The 19740-nt window shown below is 37.9% G+C and overlaps 2 protein-coding genes across 2 annotated transcripts; both read right to left on the reverse strand.

The window, feature by feature from the left end:
- Positions 1-5022: 5022 nt before the first annotated feature.
- Positions 5023-9083, reverse strand: LOC122047786 (putative leucine-rich repeat receptor-like serine/threonine-protein kinase At2g19230). Its single transcript, XM_042609262.1, has 8 exons — positions 8605-9083; positions 8374-8535; positions 6958-7454; positions 6217-6355; positions 6041-6112; positions 5758-5829; positions 5601-5681; positions 5023-5335 (listed from the first exon to the last, which is right to left on the reverse strand). Exons 1-8 carry the CDS (start codon positions 9081-9083, stop codon positions 5206-5208), a joined length of 1632 nt encoding a protein of 543 aa, XP_042465196.1. The 3' UTR covers positions 5023-5205.
- Positions 9084-16071: 6988 nt separating this feature from the next.
- On the reverse strand, positions 16072-17139 carry LOC122048850 (uncharacterized mitochondrial protein AtMg00810-like). Its single transcript, XM_042610367.1, has one exon. It carries the CDS (start codon positions 17137-17139, stop codon positions 16072-16074), a length of 1068 nt encoding a protein of 355 aa, XP_042466301.1.
- Between the last annotated feature and the right edge of the window lie 2601 nt (positions 17140-19740).

Here is a 19740-nt window from a genome sequence, read left to right on the forward strand (position 1 = left end):
AACCATCAATAGCATAATTGACATCTGGTTCTACATCAAGAACCATAAAACCATTTGTTAAAAACCATATCCGATTGACACTGAGTCAATCTTAAGTTTAACAGACCGACTGTAAAAATTAATACAATACCCTAAATCAAGAAGACACGTAACGGAAACAAGATTCCGTCGAATTTCAGGAGCATACAGGACATCATGTAGAAATAAAACTCTACCACCACGTAGGTTGAGTTTGCAAGTGCCGACTCCTTTGACTTCAACTCTTGCATTATTTCCCACATAGATCCACTTGTTGCCAGCTGGTACCCGACGGTACTCAACAAATGTAACTTGTTCCCGAGCTACATGGTTGGTTGCTCCCGAATCTATAATCCACAAAGGATAAGAATCAGCTAACAACACTGAACTAGCAACAAAATGCTCTTGAAAAGAAGACACACTTGGATTTACCTTTTTCGGCTCAGTGCACTCCCGAGCAAAGTGGCCCTTTTTGCCACAATTAAAACAAGTCAACTTGTTTTTAGGTTTCTTTCCAGTCTTCTTGATTATCTTCTTGATTGGGCCTTGTCCCACAACATCAGCTTCCCTCTTCTTTCCCTTCCCTTTCTTGAACCATTTCTTCTTGGATCCATATGATCCTGCAGAACCTACAGCCACATAGGCTTGTCCAGAAATCCTTGCGGATTCAACTCTCTCCGCCTCCAATTCTACATGGCGTGAGACATCAGTGAAAGTCTTGATACTCTCACTGTGAGTTAAGGTCTGCTTCATGGTCTCCCAAGAATCTGGAAGTGAACGAATAACTGCTTGAACCTGTTGTTCATCAGTCAACTCATGACCAGCAGTTCTAAGCTCCCGAATCATGTTCGACATCTCCCTGAGGTGTTGAACCATTGATATATTCGGACGCTTTTTGTAGCTGTCAAATTTAATTGTCAGCTGTCGAAGCTTGCTCAGACTTACTCCACTGTATTTTTCTTTAAGGGCAACCCAGACTTCATGAGCCGTAAGATATGACTCATATTCGAAAACTAGGTCGTCTACCATTGAACTAATCAATATACCCTTTGCAGTGGAGTCCTTTTTCTTCCATGCCTTATAGGCATCAAGATCTCGTCTGTGTTGTGCAGTGGGACCATCTACAGGTACTTCCATAACCTGATTTACAGCCTCTAGAACTTCTTGTTCCTCAAGTACATATTGTATCTTGAGGTGCCAGATCTTGTAGTTATCCCCATTAAGTTTCTCACCTTTGTTGAGTTCAGCTATTATGTTTTTGGTTGCCATAATCTATCATAAATAAACAAATTATTTAGTATTCAGTGTATATCATATGTATGCAATTTATGATTGACTTAATATTACTTTGAGTTGGTTTACAAAATCAAGTGACAACTATGTTTTCACTCATCATCCGTATGACCAATCAAATTAATATTAATCAATTCTATTACATACATCCCAACAAATGAACTAATCATTTATAATATCATGAATTCATTAATTAAATGAACTAATCATTTAATATATCATATTTTTTTTTAATTAAATGAACTAATCATTTAATACATCATGAACTAATCATGCATCATGTCAAGCAAACAGCATAAATAAATGAACATATCATTAATATAAAATTATGCTGCAAATTGTTAACATATAACCAACTGACATGAATGAAATGGACTAACTATTGTTCATACAAAACGACAATAAAAATAACAGAACTCTAATAAACTAGATAGACAACTACCACTCCCACTAGGACAGACACTAGTGCAGTGGCTAATATAATCCCTCTCAGCCTGGACTCATTTGGGGTAATCCCAGGCAAGACAGCTTCAAGGTTCTCAATTGGATCCCACACACACTCTCCCAGATCCTCTTCAGATTCATCTGGATCTTCAGGCTCTTCTGAATGCTCTTCAAATTCTTCTGGATCCTCCTCTGGAGGATCTTCTGAATCCTCTTCAGATTCATCTGGATCCTCCTCTAGGTCTTCAGGACCCCAATAGAGATGAAGCAACTGTCTGCACATCTCTGAGTACGAGATGTGTCCATCATAATCATCCCAAAGTTGGAATGCTATCTGCCTAAGGTTTTCTGGCAGTGAATAGACTAGAGCGAATCTTCTGTGTGTGTCTTCGACTGGAAATTCTTCTCGCTCGAGTTTCCAGAACAACCGATCGAGCCGACCAATAAGCCATCCGAGTCCTTGAACAGGGTCGAAATCAAGCTCCTTAATCTCCTCCCAAATCTCATGTTGTCGTAAATCACGACTAGCCATCTGAAAATTGAAAATAAAATAAGTCAGTACAAAACCGACTAACCAGTACAAAACCGGCTTATTTCAATTTATACAGGCATAGTACCAACATAATAAATCAAGAAAAACAAATCTTCTCGATTTTAGGAGTTAAGTCGACAATTAGAACTAATCTATTGGTCAGATCCATCGGATCGGTTGATTAGGGATCCAGATCCTAAGCTCAGTTCTTTGTCCTTAATTAGAACTAATCTAATTAGACAGGGATTTTTTAACCTATGTTCTGTTACTTTTTTCTCTAATTCCATTTCTACCAATTTCAGACCTATTGATCAAACTCAGGTCCGTTTGATCAAACCAATGTCCATTGGTTTAAGTCCGATCAATTAGAACAAATCTAATTGTTATGATCAAATCTGACCTATTAGAACAAATCTGGTCATTTGATCATATTTGGTCCAAGTCTAATTAATCAACCCAAATTAATTTGGGATTGGATCAAATTGATTTAATTAAACCCAATGATTTAATCTAAACCGGGTCTAATTGGACCAACCAATTTAAACCCATATAATTAATTAAAAAATGAACCAATAATCCTAATTTTAATTAATTTGACCATGCATATAAAATTTTTTTTAAACACAGAAGTTTAAATTTTTTTTGCATATATAAAAAAAAATATACGAAACTAAAAGTTTCGTTTTTTTTATATTTAATTGCATGCAGCAATTTCACTCACGTTTTTTTTTAACACGTAAGCTTTAAAATCTATGCATGAAACCAATTCTCTATTCTGTTCGAAATTAAAAAATTTTGTTTTCATTTTTTTTTTAAATAGAACTTATCCTATTAAAAAAAAACGAACAACGTGCCTCCGTTTTCTCCGCCGCACCCACGTCCGCTCGTCGTGCACATCGTACACATTGCGCACGCCGCGTGCCACGCCGCCTTCTTCAATCACACCGCGTAAACCGCCCACGCCGCGACGGACACGGTCGCCGGTCAAACTGGAAATTATCGCCAGCCTCTGCCGGTGGTAGCCGGTTCTTTCCAGCACCAAAAACCAGTCAATTTTAGGCTCGGCGAGATCGCCGACAGTGGTTCTGACTGTCCTAGCCACCAACACATAACCGGCCAGCCAGGACGCCAACGACGGCCACGGACTGCCATCGCCGGTAAATCCAGCGGTAGCGATTTTACAAATTGGGCACAACGTGTATGCTACGACACATTAGTCGTGCAAAACGGCGACGGGAAATGACAAAACGAGGAAACATTCGAACGGCAATATTATAATTCGTCTATAAGCATTTAGAAATAACTACGCGCTCTGATACCAATGTAGAAAATATGTTCTAAATACATGATAGACGAATTAATTAAATGCAATAAAAACTTACAGCGATCTCCCGCAGATCCGCAATCGGCAATGACGAAACTCGCTATCGGAAGAGCGATCACAAGATCGGAAAGCCCTCCGCAATTCCACAAACCAAATCCCGCCGCCTTGGATGTTCTCCTCTTACTCTCGTCTCCAACGCCCAATTTCACACACACTGAGCCTTGGACGAACCCCCTTTATATAGGGAAATATACTAGGCGCATAATGGACTTTTCCATTATGTGTAGTGGGGAACATGGGCCACGTTCCCCACTATCCCCATTTCCAACAGAGAGGACACAGATCTTGGGTCAACGAAGCAAGGGGAGATGATCGCCGATGGTACCCACAAACCTGTAGACATCATAGACCAAACACCTGGGAGCGTTAGAGCGAGAACTAGGGAAGATGTCCCTAACGTAAACCCTCTAACGCTCAAGTCAGAAAGAGGCCGAGTAGAAAATTATATTAAAAAAAATAGAACTGTAGTAGATGCATGTGTGTGAGCACGTAAGTACCTGGCCAACTAAGAGGACCTCCCTTTTTTACTGTCTTTCGTAACCTCCTCAATCATCAGGCATCATAGAATGTCATACGTATGGGAGTGACTTGCTTGGACACGTAGTTCTTGGCCTTGATCCGTCACCTACTCTTGACTTTTGATTGTCATATCATCTTGACTATCGTCTCCGTACTATCCCTGGGTCACCCCATTCCCCATATCATACCCTTTGACCCAACCCGAGTCAACCCGAAAAAATTAGATTCGAGTTGAGAATTTTTAGATTTGAGTCAAATTTAAGTTGGAGGGATTTAGGTTGAAAACTTTTAGATCGGGTCAGATTCGGGTTAACACGATTTGATCCGAATTTAGGGTTTAGTTACATAGTAGATGTTTTTTTTAGTTAAAATAAATTTTATTTTAAAAATTAAGATATTTTTATCTATAATAATATCAATATTAATATGATAATAATAAAATATTGAAATAAAATTGAAACATTATAGAAAAAATAGTTTAAAAATCATCTTAATTTTTAAATTATTCAAATCGGATTTGAGTTGATCAAATTGGTCAGATTCATATTTAAAAATTTCGAGTTGAATTCAAATTTAGGTCAAATTTAGATTGCCGCTTAATTTTTTTTTTTTAATTCAATTCTACCTACCTAAATCCTTACGGGATCCTAGACAATATCCCTCGGGAGAAGTTCGGCGCTGAATAGGAGTTATCCTTGTCTTTGCCTTTTCCACAAGTAAGCTCAATGCAATACCTTTTTGACGTAACATCGATTAGCCTTTTTGAAGCTTTCTTCTCTGTACCGCTTCCAACCATCTTGATCACCACCGGACCCATTTTGTAAAAGTAACATTTCATAAAATATCTTATCTCACTATTGGAAACACTTTTTAATCAAATAATTTACCAATTTTATGGAAATGTATCTAAAGATTATTAAATCACTCCAATTTAGCTACATTTCCATAAAACTAAAAGAAAAAAATCTTTGCTGCATTAAAACTAGGATAGATATTCAAGTAAATTTGTACGCCATCAACAATTTTTTGAATCTATATGTAGGTTGCCCGTTGCTGAAAAACAAATGAAAACCTTCAGGATCACGGGTGTTGATATCACATTGCACGATGAATCATTATAACAAAGATGTGGATTGTCATCCAATCTGCATGAGATTATAACTTGCTTCATGGTTAAAGATATATATGAAATTATGAAAAATTCTCCAAACGAAAAAGAAAAAAAAAAAAAGCAGCTGAGTTCAAGAATAAATTGAACAAACTTTAATTCCAAATTATTAAGTTTAAATAGCTAAACTCCTAATATTTCTCAACTCCATGTCAAGATCTATTTAATGATCAAGATAGCCCTTTCATATTATGAATCATTAAAGAAAAATGAAAGGACCTAAACTTAAATGTAACACAAACCTTAACGTAAGTGATCCATTTTGTGACATTTCAAGGAGGTTTAAAGGAACTGATCCATTTAACTGGTTGCCTGTCAAATCACTACAAACAATCATGAAATGTTAAGCCATTTTCTACCTTTTCCATTAGTGAAAGAAGGATTAATAATTATGCTTACAGTAGTTTGAGAGAACTTAAGTTTGCTAGATCATCCGGTATTGGCCCTGTTAAATTATTGTAAGATAAGTTCCTGAAAAAAGTGATTAAAGAACAATTGTTAGCTGATAATACCCCATGGCATTCCTTTTTACAAGGCTGTGAAGTGTTGCATGGTTTCACAACAAATGCTTGCATGGCCTGACATTGACCCTAACAATCCAAGACTGCTAATGACTGTGGCCGTATTCAATGAATACTGAAAGGAAAAGGGAAAATAAATAATAAGCAATGAGTAGCCTTACAAGTGTTGAAGTGCACTAAGACTAGCAAAAGATTTGGTTATTTCCCCCGTCAGCCCACTTGATGACAGGCTCCTGCAGAACAATAGTGACTAATAAGAATATTATAGAATTTCCAAACGGTTGGTCCTGGTACTTCATGAACAATAATTTTAGATAGATGAGATTGTAGAACTCACAAAGCAGTGACTCTTGGAGAATTTGACAAGTTATGAGTACAATTTATTCCATCCCAAACAAAAGCACTAGGGGAACATGGATCTCCCATCCAATTCCTCTGGATCTGATACCGCTCCTTGATCGCTGTCATAGCATCAACTGTAAAAAAAAAAAAAAAGAGAGAAAAATAATCAACAATGTAAGCTAATGACATTGCTCAGAAGAAAAAATAGAAAACAAACACTACCGGCATGTGACCAGACTAAGTATCATAGCAGAAGCACAACCGAAAGAAAATATTATGCAAATAATCAGCACTAAAATTCCTACCATATCAATAGAGTCCATTGAAATAAAGATCAATCTGCTTAATATCATACGTAACTTCCAATCCCAACACCTGTTTCAATCTGTGGCTTTGAACTAATGTTTTTTCTTTTTCTGCTGATTTTTTTTGTGCTTTTCCAATACTAATTATCTAATTAACTTTTTTTCTGGCAAACATATCAAATTTAGGAAAAATTAAACAACTTAAAATAAATATATGAACTTTTGGTGGCCATCTAAAGCTACATTCTTCGCACTCATGTTGAGTGCACTGTTATGAAGGTGGGAACTTCTTTTTCCGTGCCCACTCAGCCTCAGCGCTTTCAGGAACACTCTATCGAGCAATTGATGCGCAAGATATTCCTCCCTGTTACACTGCAACAGCGAGGAATAAAAATAAATAAAAAGGCGAAGGAACGAAAGCGGCTACATACCATCTCCAGCATCCGAGGGCACGGAGGTGTTGCTCATGGTCATGTAGAGCTCGAAGGCATTGAGGATGGGCGGGAGAGTGGAGTTGCCGAGAGCCTGGAGGGAGATGTTATAGGTGGGGAAAGAAGGGAGGGGCACGAGGCTGTAGACGAAGCCCGAGTAGAGGTAAGGGGGGATCACTATTTCCGGCAGCCACAGTAATCCATTCACGTAGATGTTGAACTGCCGCGATTGATTGGTGCCGGAGAGGTCTAAGATCTCGGATACGTGGAGGATGAGGAAGAACTGGTTGACGTAGCCGGGGAGGGGATTCCATGGGATGACGAGGCTGGAGGAGTTGATGGGGGTGACGGCGGTCTGCATGACGACGGAGGGAACTTCGAAGGAGTCCTGGGGAAGGTTTCGGACGATGGAGTTGGTGGAGACGTCGTTCCATTTCCTCGGCGTGGAGTTCAATAGATCCCACACCCGATCGATCGGGTCGTCCGGATACCTAGACCTAGAAGATATTTTATAATTATATTAAAGAAACTACCTAAAAGATATTTTATAATTATAAATTTATACTTAATATATTTGTAAAACTAAATATTTATAGAAATTTCACATTAATTTCTATCCTAGACGTGTTGTTAAAGATGCATTTTCTCGATTTATTCGTCGGTAGGAAATTTCTTTGGGACCAGTTTCGCCGACTTTCCTTTTGAACTATCCAGTGTCAAATTACAAAAATATCTTTTATTTTATTACTATTTTAATTTTTTTAAAATTAAAAATTAGAATATTTTTCTCATTCTAAAAATATTGTAATTACTACGTGTGAAAGTAAATATTATAATATAATGAAAAATTATATAAAATACTGTCATATCTATGTATTAACTTGATTAAAATTATATAAATTTAATTAAAAATAATTTTAATATAATTAAAATTCCTTTAAAAAAAATATTATAGGATCATAATGTCATAATACTTTATTTTTAATTGATTTTAATTAAATTGAAATAATTTTGATTAAATTTAAACAATTTTAATAAAATTGAAAAAAGTATTTTAATAAATACATTTTATATGCAATTCTAATAATGTTAACATGAAAATATTTTTAAAATAAATAATATATTAAAGTTTATTTAGTGTTTAAATAAAATTTTTGATTAAAAGTTAGCTGAGTGTGTGTATATATATAATTTTTTAAAACTATACTAGTTATATTATATTAGAGAGGGTGAAAATCAACCATATAGTTTATGCTTTTAGTGAAATTAGCTAATATTTTTTTTATAATATTTAGTTAAAACATTAATTTTGATATTAATTTTAATCATTAGATTTCTCAGTAACTTAACTCTATGTGATTATTTAAGATGTGTAATTTGATTTTCAATAATAATAATAACAACAATAATAATAACCTCCCGTTGCCAGACTGCACTCCCAAATTCCACCGGTTGCCCAACAGCAAACTCCGCCACTCGTTAGCCGCCGGATAGAGACTGTCCTTCAGCGGCCGCAAGTCGATCTCGGAGATGAACGGCGTCCCCTTGCCGGTGTTCACTAGGCACACCGAAAAGTACCTAAAAGAAAGGAGATCACATTTGATCATTGTTCATTCAATAACTATCTAGCTAGCTACTGAACTATACCCGGCGGTGGCCATCGTGATGGTTTCCCTCCAGTTGGATGACTCTGCGTTGAGCACGTCCACCCCCGCCCAGTAGTTGACGCCGAGGTGGAGGTCGAAGGACAGCTGCTGGCCGAGCCGGCCGTCGTAGTTTCCGTAGAAGAACCACGCCCGAAGGAGGTACTTCGACCCCCGCGCCACCGCCGGCGACCGAATGGTGTAGCAGTTGCGGGTGCCGTTGGGGAAGGCACGGAGAGTGTTGAGCCCAGGGGTCCAGAATTCGCCCACGTAGGCGACGAAGGTGTTGTGGTTGACGCCAGTGTCGATGAAGCCGGCGTCGGAGACGTAGGAGATGTTGGTGAAGGGGTCGACGTAGGACGAACCGGGCTCCATGCCACAGTCGATGGTGAGAAAGCCGCGGGCGTCGGTGGACTGAGAGAGAGCTCTGGTGGAGGCCATGGCGAAGATGAGGAGGATCTGCCACCAAAATCTGGAATCCATCTTCTACTTCTTCTTCTGTATGCAATCGCCATGGCACAGCAGAGCATGGTTTTTATAGAATCTAGAACACTTTTCATTTCACTCCCCACTGTTTTTATAGTTACAAATGATTCCTGAACTTTTAAATTCGTTAACTGCACCCCGCTCGTTCCTAGCATCAATGCGCAGATAAAATTTACTTGTAAAAAATTTGAAAGTATCAAGAGGACTTTGAAAAATAAAAAATAGAAGATTTGTAAAATATAAAAAATGAAAATTTTGTAAAAATAGATCGCGTCTGGGTCTTGAAAATAGAATAATTTTCAAGAGAAGACTCATGACACGAGTCAATAAATTGAAAATAGAAATGAAAAATTTTAAACCATGTAAAATATCTGTATTATTTTTTTATTTATTATTCTTAGACTTATTTGCAAGATTTATTTTATTTAAATATCCTCATAATGCAAATTTTGTAAAAATAACATTTTTCATAAAACATCTTATCATACTTTTCAAAACACCTTGTACTTAAGTCATTTAAAAGGCTATTATTTTATCAAAGAAACTCATAAAAAAATTATTAATGATTTTAAAAAATTATGTCATTAAACTCTTGACCATCCGTTAAATTTATCCTTTTTAAATTTCAACATTTTAATATTTTTTTTAAATGTAAAAGAATATTAATAAAAAAAAATATTTCTAAGTATGATAATTGGAATGTAGCTAATTGGAAAAAATGAACAGACAAAATGATCATCAGGACTAAACTAATTAATTTTTGCTTTTTTAATGTTTTGGTTCTCTTGTGATTAACTATTAAAAACATATAGAAAATTTTACTTGAAAGGGAATGGCGGTGGAATAGTCGAGCAGAATATATATTAAAAAAAAAGAATAGATAGAAAAATACAAATAAGAAAATATTAAAGTCATGAAAAGAATATGTTCCAAATCTTCAAAGTTTGCTGCACTTGCACCGGCCATTCCTGGATGCCACAAATGCTCATCCATAACCAAAAAAACAAAAAAAAACGAATTCTAGAACAACCAATCAACTTTTAGGAGAGAGATAATTCAAAGATAAATAAAACATCTAAATTATAAGACAATTAAGCCTCTCCAAACTATACGAATGCACGATGTGCGCATGCAAAAGTTTTGGTTAATATTCCAAATACTTGGTTGAGATGTGAATCAAACAGAAGTGAATGAAAAAACTGAAGACTGGTGGATGATAAAGTTGAAATCCACCCTCTCTAATTAAATCCTGCTTGAGTTGATACTTGTGAAATACTTAACCAGTGTTTTTAAAACCGGATCAGATTGAAAACATTTTATCTGATCAGCTCGACTGCATAAACCATGACACGGAGGTTGACAAGTTCAAACCCGAGGTTTTTAGTGTAAGAAAAGGAATTATTTTGGATATAGTTCAAGAATAAAATCATAAGTGCTTAGTCTTAAAGTAGATAATATTATATCATTATGGAGATATATAAATATCTTTTGAGCACAACAATTAATATCAGAGTCCGGACTACTAGAATGTCTAATCGCAAACTATACATAATAGTTATGGTCTAATTGAGTTATGTGAGTAGAATATTAACCTCGAACAAAAAAAGTGAGGCTCATGTGTCCAAATCAAGAGGATCAGACACCAGACAGGAAGTCCTAGTTGTAATTAGGCAAGAAAGTCCTAGTAGGTCGGATGAATCGAGGGGCAGGAAAACCTGATGGGTCGAGGATTGGACATGGGAAGTCTGTGATCCTTCGTTTGAGAGGAGATTGCTAGGTTGCAAGGTTGCAAATAAAATTCTACATGGAATATACATGGGAAAGATCATAGATTTATAAGAGAAAAATATCTTTATTGGTATGATGTCTTTTGGGTAGAGCTCATAAAACCATGATGACTTAAACCAAAAATGAAAAATATCATGTCATTATAGGGATATCTAAATTCCTTTTAGGCATAGCAGATAGTGATTTCTATAAACCAACACCACACCTTTGATTTGTAGAAATTAGCACCGAGGTGGTTTGTAGTCTTGGTGTACCATAGAGAAATATATATATATATATATATATTCCACATGACATGTCCTTGATCAATATAGACTATGCGTGGTAAGTTCTTGACTCAGTTCACATAGATCCAAGTTACTTGGAGTCTTGACTACATTCAGGCTGAGTTAGATTAGGTCAAGATAATCTTAGATTAGGTTGGTTGTACTTGTGGGGAACTCAAGTTTTATCGAAGTAACTTTGTCGAGTTCAGCACTGTTTAATTAGGTCAAGTCAGTGGAAGGCTTCATCAAACAGCTTAGAAATGTTAGGTTTGAGTATGGCAGAGTAAGGGACGTGTCTGTTGGGTTTCAGAGCGTAGCGGAAGACATATAATGAATCATGAATCTTTCGTGGTACATATAATTTTATAAAAATAATATAAAACATACCTCGAGTCCTCGATAGGTGTGAATAATATCACAGACAGATAGACAGATAAGAGCTCCAAGTGTGACTCCTCTAGCGGTATTCACGCGCACTAGATCACGAACTTGATACGATCCATTAGGTGTTAGTCACTTGGATCGACAAAGTCTTGGAAGCACTACCGATCTCTTACTGTGGAAGAAAAAGTTGACGAAGGAGAAACCGAGAGAATGAAATCCTATTCCTAAATCTTTCCGAGGATGGCTATTTATAGCTTCCAAGGAATACGAAAAGTTAAGATTTCAATTAATTCATCATTTATGATTTTCATTAATAAGAAAAATGAAGAGTTATATGCTCCATAAATTCTTCATTTATGACCTTCATTATGATGACTTTTCAAATTCTCTATTAATTATCATTATGATGACTATTCAAATTCTCCATTAATCATCATGATTATGGCTATTCGAATTCTCTCTTCTTTATATCAAATAAATCCATATTTAATCTTGATCTCGACTAGCTTCCGATACTCTTATTCATGTCTACATGCTATGCGTGCAACCCTCTAAATTTTATACATGAAGGCAGTGTAAATCCATACACAGGCTAAGGTAACCGTCTAGCAACAGTTTTTAGCCACCCAACGTGATAAAATTAATATCAGTCATAAGCTATAAACCACCATGAACCGATTACTGTGTAATTCAATCTCTTCATCTAAACTTACATCCCAATTAATTCGGTATATTATGCATCATTACCAAATTAATTATTTTACTTGATTTCCAAGATATAATAGACTCCTCTTGAATGATAAATCATTCCTCCCATGGCCATGGATTTTGAGTCACTAATATCTCTATCAAGCGGCCAGGATGTTAACTCCTAATCCAAGAGAGTGATGAATCCTATATTGACTCAACACTATTCTCTCTACGCTTTGTCATACACCAAACTACCGTATTAATCACAATCCGATTAAAGACTGCTTTTAACGGCGTCAAAGCACATAACTCCACGCATAGAATAAATGAAGGTCTCAAGTCAAAAGATCAGTTACACTCGTTCATAAGAGGAATAACCAATGATGCTTAATATGTGGTCTCTTCTTGAGCGGGTCGTGTCCAATGTACCTCTAAACTCAAGGCACTCCCAAGTACAACTTGGATATCCATCTCTCGGTCTATCTCGACCTAGTCATACTCAGTGTTGATCTAGATATACATGCATGTCCCCTCTAGATATCTATCCGATCAAGAACTATTTTCATATTAATATACCCATTAATTTATAGGACTTTATCATTAATTATATACGTACAGAAAAATAAATAATTAATGATAAATACTTTTCTTTATTAAATAATTATCCATAAATACATAAGAAGTGTATTGGCACATAAGTGCACACACTAACTAGAGATGGCAACGGGGCGGGGCGGGGTCGGGTTTGTCATTCCCATCCCCGCCCCGTTTACATTTTTTCGGGTTCGGGGATTCCTCGAACCCGAACCCACGGGTTCGGGGATTCCCCATCCCCGCCCTATTTCTAAATTAATTTATATTATTATTATTATTATTTAATAATAATTATTAATGATAATATTAATATTAATATCAATATCAATAATATTATTATTAATAATATTTACAAAAATTTTAATATTAATATTAACACTATTATTAATATTTTTTAAAAAAGCATATTATTATTTATTAATATTAATAATAATAATATTCGGGGCGGGTTCAGGGATGGGGATAGTATTCCCATACCCGCCCCAAACCCGCCCCATCCTTGAAAAATCGGGGATCCCCATCCCCATTTCGGGTTTTCCCCGCGGGGCCCCAAATCCACGGGGAAAATTGCCATCCCTAACACTAACAATGTCAATTACAAAAAAGGCATTAAATCAAAAGGTTTGTCGATTATCTTGACAATAGTGATGAGTATTGGCGTAAGAGGTATGCTGGTTACAAACACAAAAAGCTATGCAGCCGCTTTGAATGATAGCATCAAATATAGGAGAAGGGGTGCAACCGTTCTAGAAAGAGAGGCTCTTTATTGATTCGACATTCTTTCTTCTTTTTGCTCTATATAAGGTAGCAATCTATGTAAAGAAAAAGTATGAAAAATATATTTGACACTTGAATTCTCCATTCTTATCTCTAAATCTGATTTGAGTTGCGGAGGAGTCACACTAAGGTGCGCCTTGACCCCCTTCCAACATCTTGTTAATCTCCTTTAGAAAAGTTGACTCGTTAGCACTCTACCCACTCAATGTTAACCCGCTAGAAAAAGATTCGATAAAAATCGATCTAGTTGAATTAGACCAGCTAAAGAGACCAATCCAACAGTGCCTCACTCATCAAAAGTCAACAGAGCATGATCTAGTAGGAGTTGACTCATCCCTCAACTTCCGATCGGATCATTTTGGGCCTTTTGGCATTGTCTGTAGGAAAATTCAAACTGAGATGTAGTGATGGATGGTGCACATGGAAGTCAGGGAGGATCTATATCGGGAGAAAGGGATTGGCCTCGGCATACTAACCCCTTCTCTCACGAAATCTTGACCGAAGAACTATTGAGTCAATTCTGGTCAAATACGACACAAAATTTTCCACGCATCAATGCACGCCAGGATATTCGGGTTGTCGGCTGACGTTTCAGTCGCGCAAGCTGTTCCTTAATTAGGGGAGATTTCCGACCATGAAGTATGAAATGACCAATTCATTCTTTCACTATACTTCATTCAAACACGTAAAATAGTCCCTATTTATAAAATTATGTTAAATTTAAAAAATAATTTTATTTTTACCATTTACTTAAAAATATATACAAATGTACAACAGAATATAATTTCCCAATGATATATCAAAGATAAATACTAACATATACAAATTAGAACTTCCTTGACTGATTATTAATATAGTTGGAGTACTGCTTTCTATATATCTAATTAGATGGGATCCCACTGAAAATACTAAATGCCATATAAATGTTTTATAGGTATAGAATGAGTTTCATACTAATCCTATCTTTCTGGATCCAGTATCCGTCTTGCAACAATATATATAGAAGCTGACGGATCTTTTACTTTCTATAATAATTTTCTTGTAAAATCACAAAACAACCTTTAACAGCCAATATATTAATAGCTTTTCAATTTTAATAGGGTCATAATGGAAATGAGATTATAATTTTGATCTAGCATGGTATGCATCATTGATTCGGGGTTCCAACGGTGGTGAAGAGGTAGAAAAAGAATGGATGGACAAAAATTGATTTTATTAAAATATTCGTTAAATAAATTTAATTATTGAAAACAAAAAGGTTTTTTGTTTATTTATTTATTTAATTAGACAGTTATATAAATACCCCCAATTTGAGGGAAATAATGTCGGAAAATGATGTAAGAGATTAAATTAAAGTAACAACCATAGGGATTATTTTACAATTAAGTTGAAATCTCATGACCAAAATAAATTTTACCCTAAACTAATGTGATAAAAGATGTTTTACTCGTCCCAGCGTCCCTGTCGATTTGTGCTAACGTAGAGAAGATAAATCACGAATGACTACTAACCATTAATACATAAGACATCAAGAAAAATATAAATTTTACCCCAAACGGGGAATACTCCACCTTAATATTAATATTAACATTTTAAAAAATATGAAATATCTAATTTTTTTTTTACTTAGGGTCTCAAAAATGGTGATGACTAACACGCGTTCTTTTCTATTGGACAAGATTCCATGTGACCGTCCGTTTCAGTTAATTTACAGTTTGAAAATGAGGAAGCGGATAGGTCTCCTTTCTTCATCCTTAATAAGTGTACCATCCGTTCATGCTTAATGGCACACTTATTATAGATGGAAACTTTTTTTTAAAACTTATCTTTTGAAAGATTTATTTAAAAAATAATATAATATAATGATCTATCTGGTTAAGATTTGGGGATGCATGGATTAACTCCTCGTGTGATACAAGTAGTAAAATACGACATTGGAACACATCGACACAAACGTTAGATATACTTTATCTCAATCAAAGAGAGAAAATGTCAATATATAATTTATATATATATATACCTTCGTTGGCGTCAGTGGCATTCATCCTGAGGTTCATCACGTAGTACACCTCGAGGGCGTTCAAGATGGGAGGGAGGGTACTGGAGCTGAGGCAAGCATTGAGGACGAACTCGTACTCAAACGAGCCCGTAAGCGGATCAACGTAACGTTGTATATGTAGCCTGTTGGCCTAGACTCGAATAGGACAGCACATTCAAAGCACACAACACACAAGAAGAAACAAGAAGAATAGGACAAATAGGAACTTCACTTATGAAAGGAAACCTTACAATGAGATGCCTTCTACATGCCTCTAGGACTCTTTATATAGCATCATAAATGATAAGAGCACGAACACAAGATCCATAAAAATAGGATCTAGATGAGATCCACAAAAATAGGATCTAGACCAAGTAATAACTAATTATCAAGATAATAAAACATAAAAAAAATGACGTGGAGAGGATTATTTCTCACATTACTCCCCCTAATCCTGACATGATTGTAGATCACGGACGCCGAGTAGTTGTCGCATGGCAGCTAACTTCACTCCTGGCAATGCTTTAGTTAACGCATCGGCTCGCTGTTCTCCGGTATTAACGAACTCCACCACAATCTGTCCCTTCTCAATGCATTCTCTGATAAAATGAAACCTTGTATCTATATGCTTGCTTCGACCATGGAATACCGGATTCTTCATGAGAGCTATGGCGGATTTGTTGTCAACAAACAAAGTTACCGGTTTTGACTTTACACCTGTTAATTCACTGGCAAGGCTCCTCAACCACAAAGCATGGCAGGCCGCAGTTGTGGCTGCCATGAACTCTGCCTCACAAGATGAAAGCGCCACTGTCTTTTGCCTCTGTGAGTTCCAGGACACCAAACTTTCATTAAAATAGAAAGTCATTCCACTTGTGCTTTTCCTTCCATCGAGATCGCCGGCTAAATCACTGTCCGAGTAGCCGAATATACCAATTTCCTGGGGTCCCTTTATGTAAACAAGCCCAAAATAAATTGTACCTTTTAAATACCTGAGAATCTGTTTGACCACCCTGTGATGCATGATTGTAGGCCTCTCCATGTATCTGCTCGCCATTCCAACAGAATATGACAGGTCCGGCCGTGTGTGAAGCAAATATCTCAGACAACCAACAATGCGCCTGTATTCCGTGGCGTCAACTGGAGTCCCTTCCAAGTCCTTATGCAACTGTGTCTTGGGTTCCATTGGATGCTTTGTGGCATTGCAGTCTGCCATCTTGAATTGAGATAGAATTTTCTTGGCATAAGCTGATTGTCTAAGTGAAATTCGGCTTTTCTGTTGCTCCACTTCAATCCCTAAGTAGTAGGAGAGAAGACCCAAATCACTCATCTCAAATTCTGTCATCATTTGTTGTTTGAACTTGTTGATTTTCTCTGTGCTACCTCCTGTCACGATGAGATCGTCGACATACACTCCAACAAGTATACTTGCTTCTCTTTCACCTCTTGTATATACTGCATGTTCTTGAATACATTTTTTGAAGCCGAGCTCTACCAGACTCCTGTTCAGCCGCATGTTCCAAGCTCATGGAGCCTGCCGCAGTCCATAGAGGGCCTTGAATAACCTGTACACCTTATGTTTCTGATTTTGTACCTCAAACCCTTCCGGTTGAGAGACGTATATTTCTTCTTCTAACTCTCCGTTAAGGAATGCTGACTTCACATCTAGATGGTGTACCTCCCAGCTTCAATTCCCTGCAAGTGCAAGAATGACTCGAATAGTATCAAGTCTAGCGACCGGTGCAAATACCTCTTCAAAGTCTATGCCTTGTCTCTGTACATAGCCTTTAGCAACTAATCTTGCTTTATACTTAACAACTTTCCCTGTTGAATCTTTCTTCAGTTTGTACACCCACTTTAGGCCAATAGGTTTATGGCCTAATGGGAGCTCAGTTAGGGTCCAGGTCTTGTTCATCTTAATAGTTTCCAGTTCTTCCTCCATTGCATCGTACCAGCAAGCCTCGGTTGCAGCCTCTTGGTAACAGGTCGGCTCTTCAGACATCATCAGCATTACCTCATTTTCTTCTTCATCAATACCAACCACTTCCTCAGTGTTGGCATATATATCGGCAATGGACCTAAACCGAACTGGCCCTTCATGAGAGTCAGGTGAGGTAGTTGTATGGGTGCTCGATGATGATGTAGATGGACTTGATGCTCTTGTCATGGGTACCACGGCTGTTGCTGGTGGTGCGACATCTTCTGTTCCTGCCTCAATGTCTGCTACAACAATCACCTCGTCGGTGTCGAGTGCATCCTCCACCATAAACTCCGGTAAGTTTTCTTCATGGTTAGCACCTGCAGTCCATGTCCATTTACTATTTTCTTGAAATACTACATCTCTACTTACTTGTAGCTTGCCATGCCTTGGATCAAATAGACGATAAGCTTTGCAACCTTCCTCATCACCCAAGTATACCATGGGTGAACTTCTGTCGTCAAGTTTCTTCAGGTGAGGGGTTGTATTTTTCACGTATGCAACACAACCGAACACTCTCAAGTGGGCGAGATGTGACTTTCTCCCCATCCAGGCTTCAAATGGGGTACGGTCTCCTAGCGCCTTAGTTGGGAGAGGATTTAGCAGATAGACAGCATGCCTAACTGCCTCTCCCCAGAACCTTGCCGGCATATGTGTACCCTTGAGGAGAGATCTTGCCATGGCCATCACAGTGCGGTTACGGCGCTCTACAACGCCATTCTGTTGGGGTGTGTAGGGAGCCATAAAGTGCCGCTCGATCCCTTCATTTTCACAGAATCGAGTGAACTCTGTGGATAGAAACTCACCGCCACGGTCTGTCCGAAGTGTTTTGATCTTGTACTCAGTCGTGTTCTCCGTCACGGACTTGAATTTCTTGAATGCTTGGAATACATCTTTCTTTGCTGCCAATACAAATACCCACATCCATCTTGTACAATCATCAACAATCAAAAAGAAATATTTGTTACCAGCCAGTGTACTTAGTGAAATTGGCCCGCAAATATCAGCATGGAGAAGTTCCAACGGCTTTGTCGCTCTGAAGTTTGCTTGGTGCGGGAATGGTGACCTTGCATGTTTAGCGACCACACATACCTCGCAAAGCTTGTTCGGCTGGGGCAATAGAGGTACATCAACTGCCAATTTCTTCTCCCCTAACAGCTTCAAATCGTGAAAATTGACATGTCCGAGCCTTGTGTGCCATAACCAGGTTGGGTCTTCTAGGCTTGCTAGGAAACAGACTTGCTTGCATGTCTTCAAGGTTACCTTGTACAAGCGATTTTGTGTTCGCTTTACCCGCATCAAGAGCTTCCCGCTCCTATCAATCACCTTCATGATATCTTTCTCCATGTGCACTTCGTTCCCAGTTTCTGTCAATTGACCGAGACTTATGATATTACTACAAAGTTTCGGAATGTAGTATACCTCGTGGAGAGTCTTCCGATTGCCATTCTTGCATTCGAACACAACCGTCCCCTTGCCCATGATATCAATGGTTGATCCATCGCCAAATCTCACCCTCCCGGTGATGGTTTCATCTAGTTCTTGAAACTTCTCGCGATGGCCAGTCATGTGGTTGCTGGCACCGTTGTCAAGGTACCAGACGTCTTTATCTTCTTTCTTAACGTCGCGGTACATCTCCGGTAGCAACCTATCTTCACTGAGCAGAATGGTATCCTGCCGCTCACGCCTAGTGTCAGACTCCTTGTGGGACACGGTCATCATCAGTGCCGGCTCTTCATCGGTGGCACAAGTGAGGTGAGCCTCATCATCACGCCGCTTGTTGTAGCATTCGGACGCATAGTGCCCCATTTTCTCGCAATTGAAACATTTTATATGTCTCTTATCTCGAGTGCCACTGTTGTTGCCGCTAGTCCCTCCTGCACTGTCTTGGCGTTGCGTACCACGACCACGACCGCGCCCTCGCCCACGTCCACGCCATTTGCCACGACTAGGGCTGCTGGAGCCACGCCCCTTTCCTCCTGACGAAGTGTCCACGTTGCTCCCCTTCTGTCGCATTTGTCATTCAGCATGAGTTAATAGGAGCTCACCTTCAGTGCCGTTGGTGTTGCTGCGTAGTCGTAGCGTTCGTTCTTCGTACGCCTTCAGTCGCCCTATAGCCTCCTCAAATGGTATAGACTC

Source organism: Zingiber officinale, chromosome 2B (assembly GCF_018446385.1).
Source record: "Zingiber officinale cultivar Zhangliang chromosome 2B, Zo_v1.1, whole genome shotgun sequence".
NCBI classification, from domain to species: domain Eukaryota; kingdom Viridiplantae; phylum Streptophyta; class Magnoliopsida; order Zingiberales; family Zingiberaceae; genus Zingiber; species Zingiber officinale.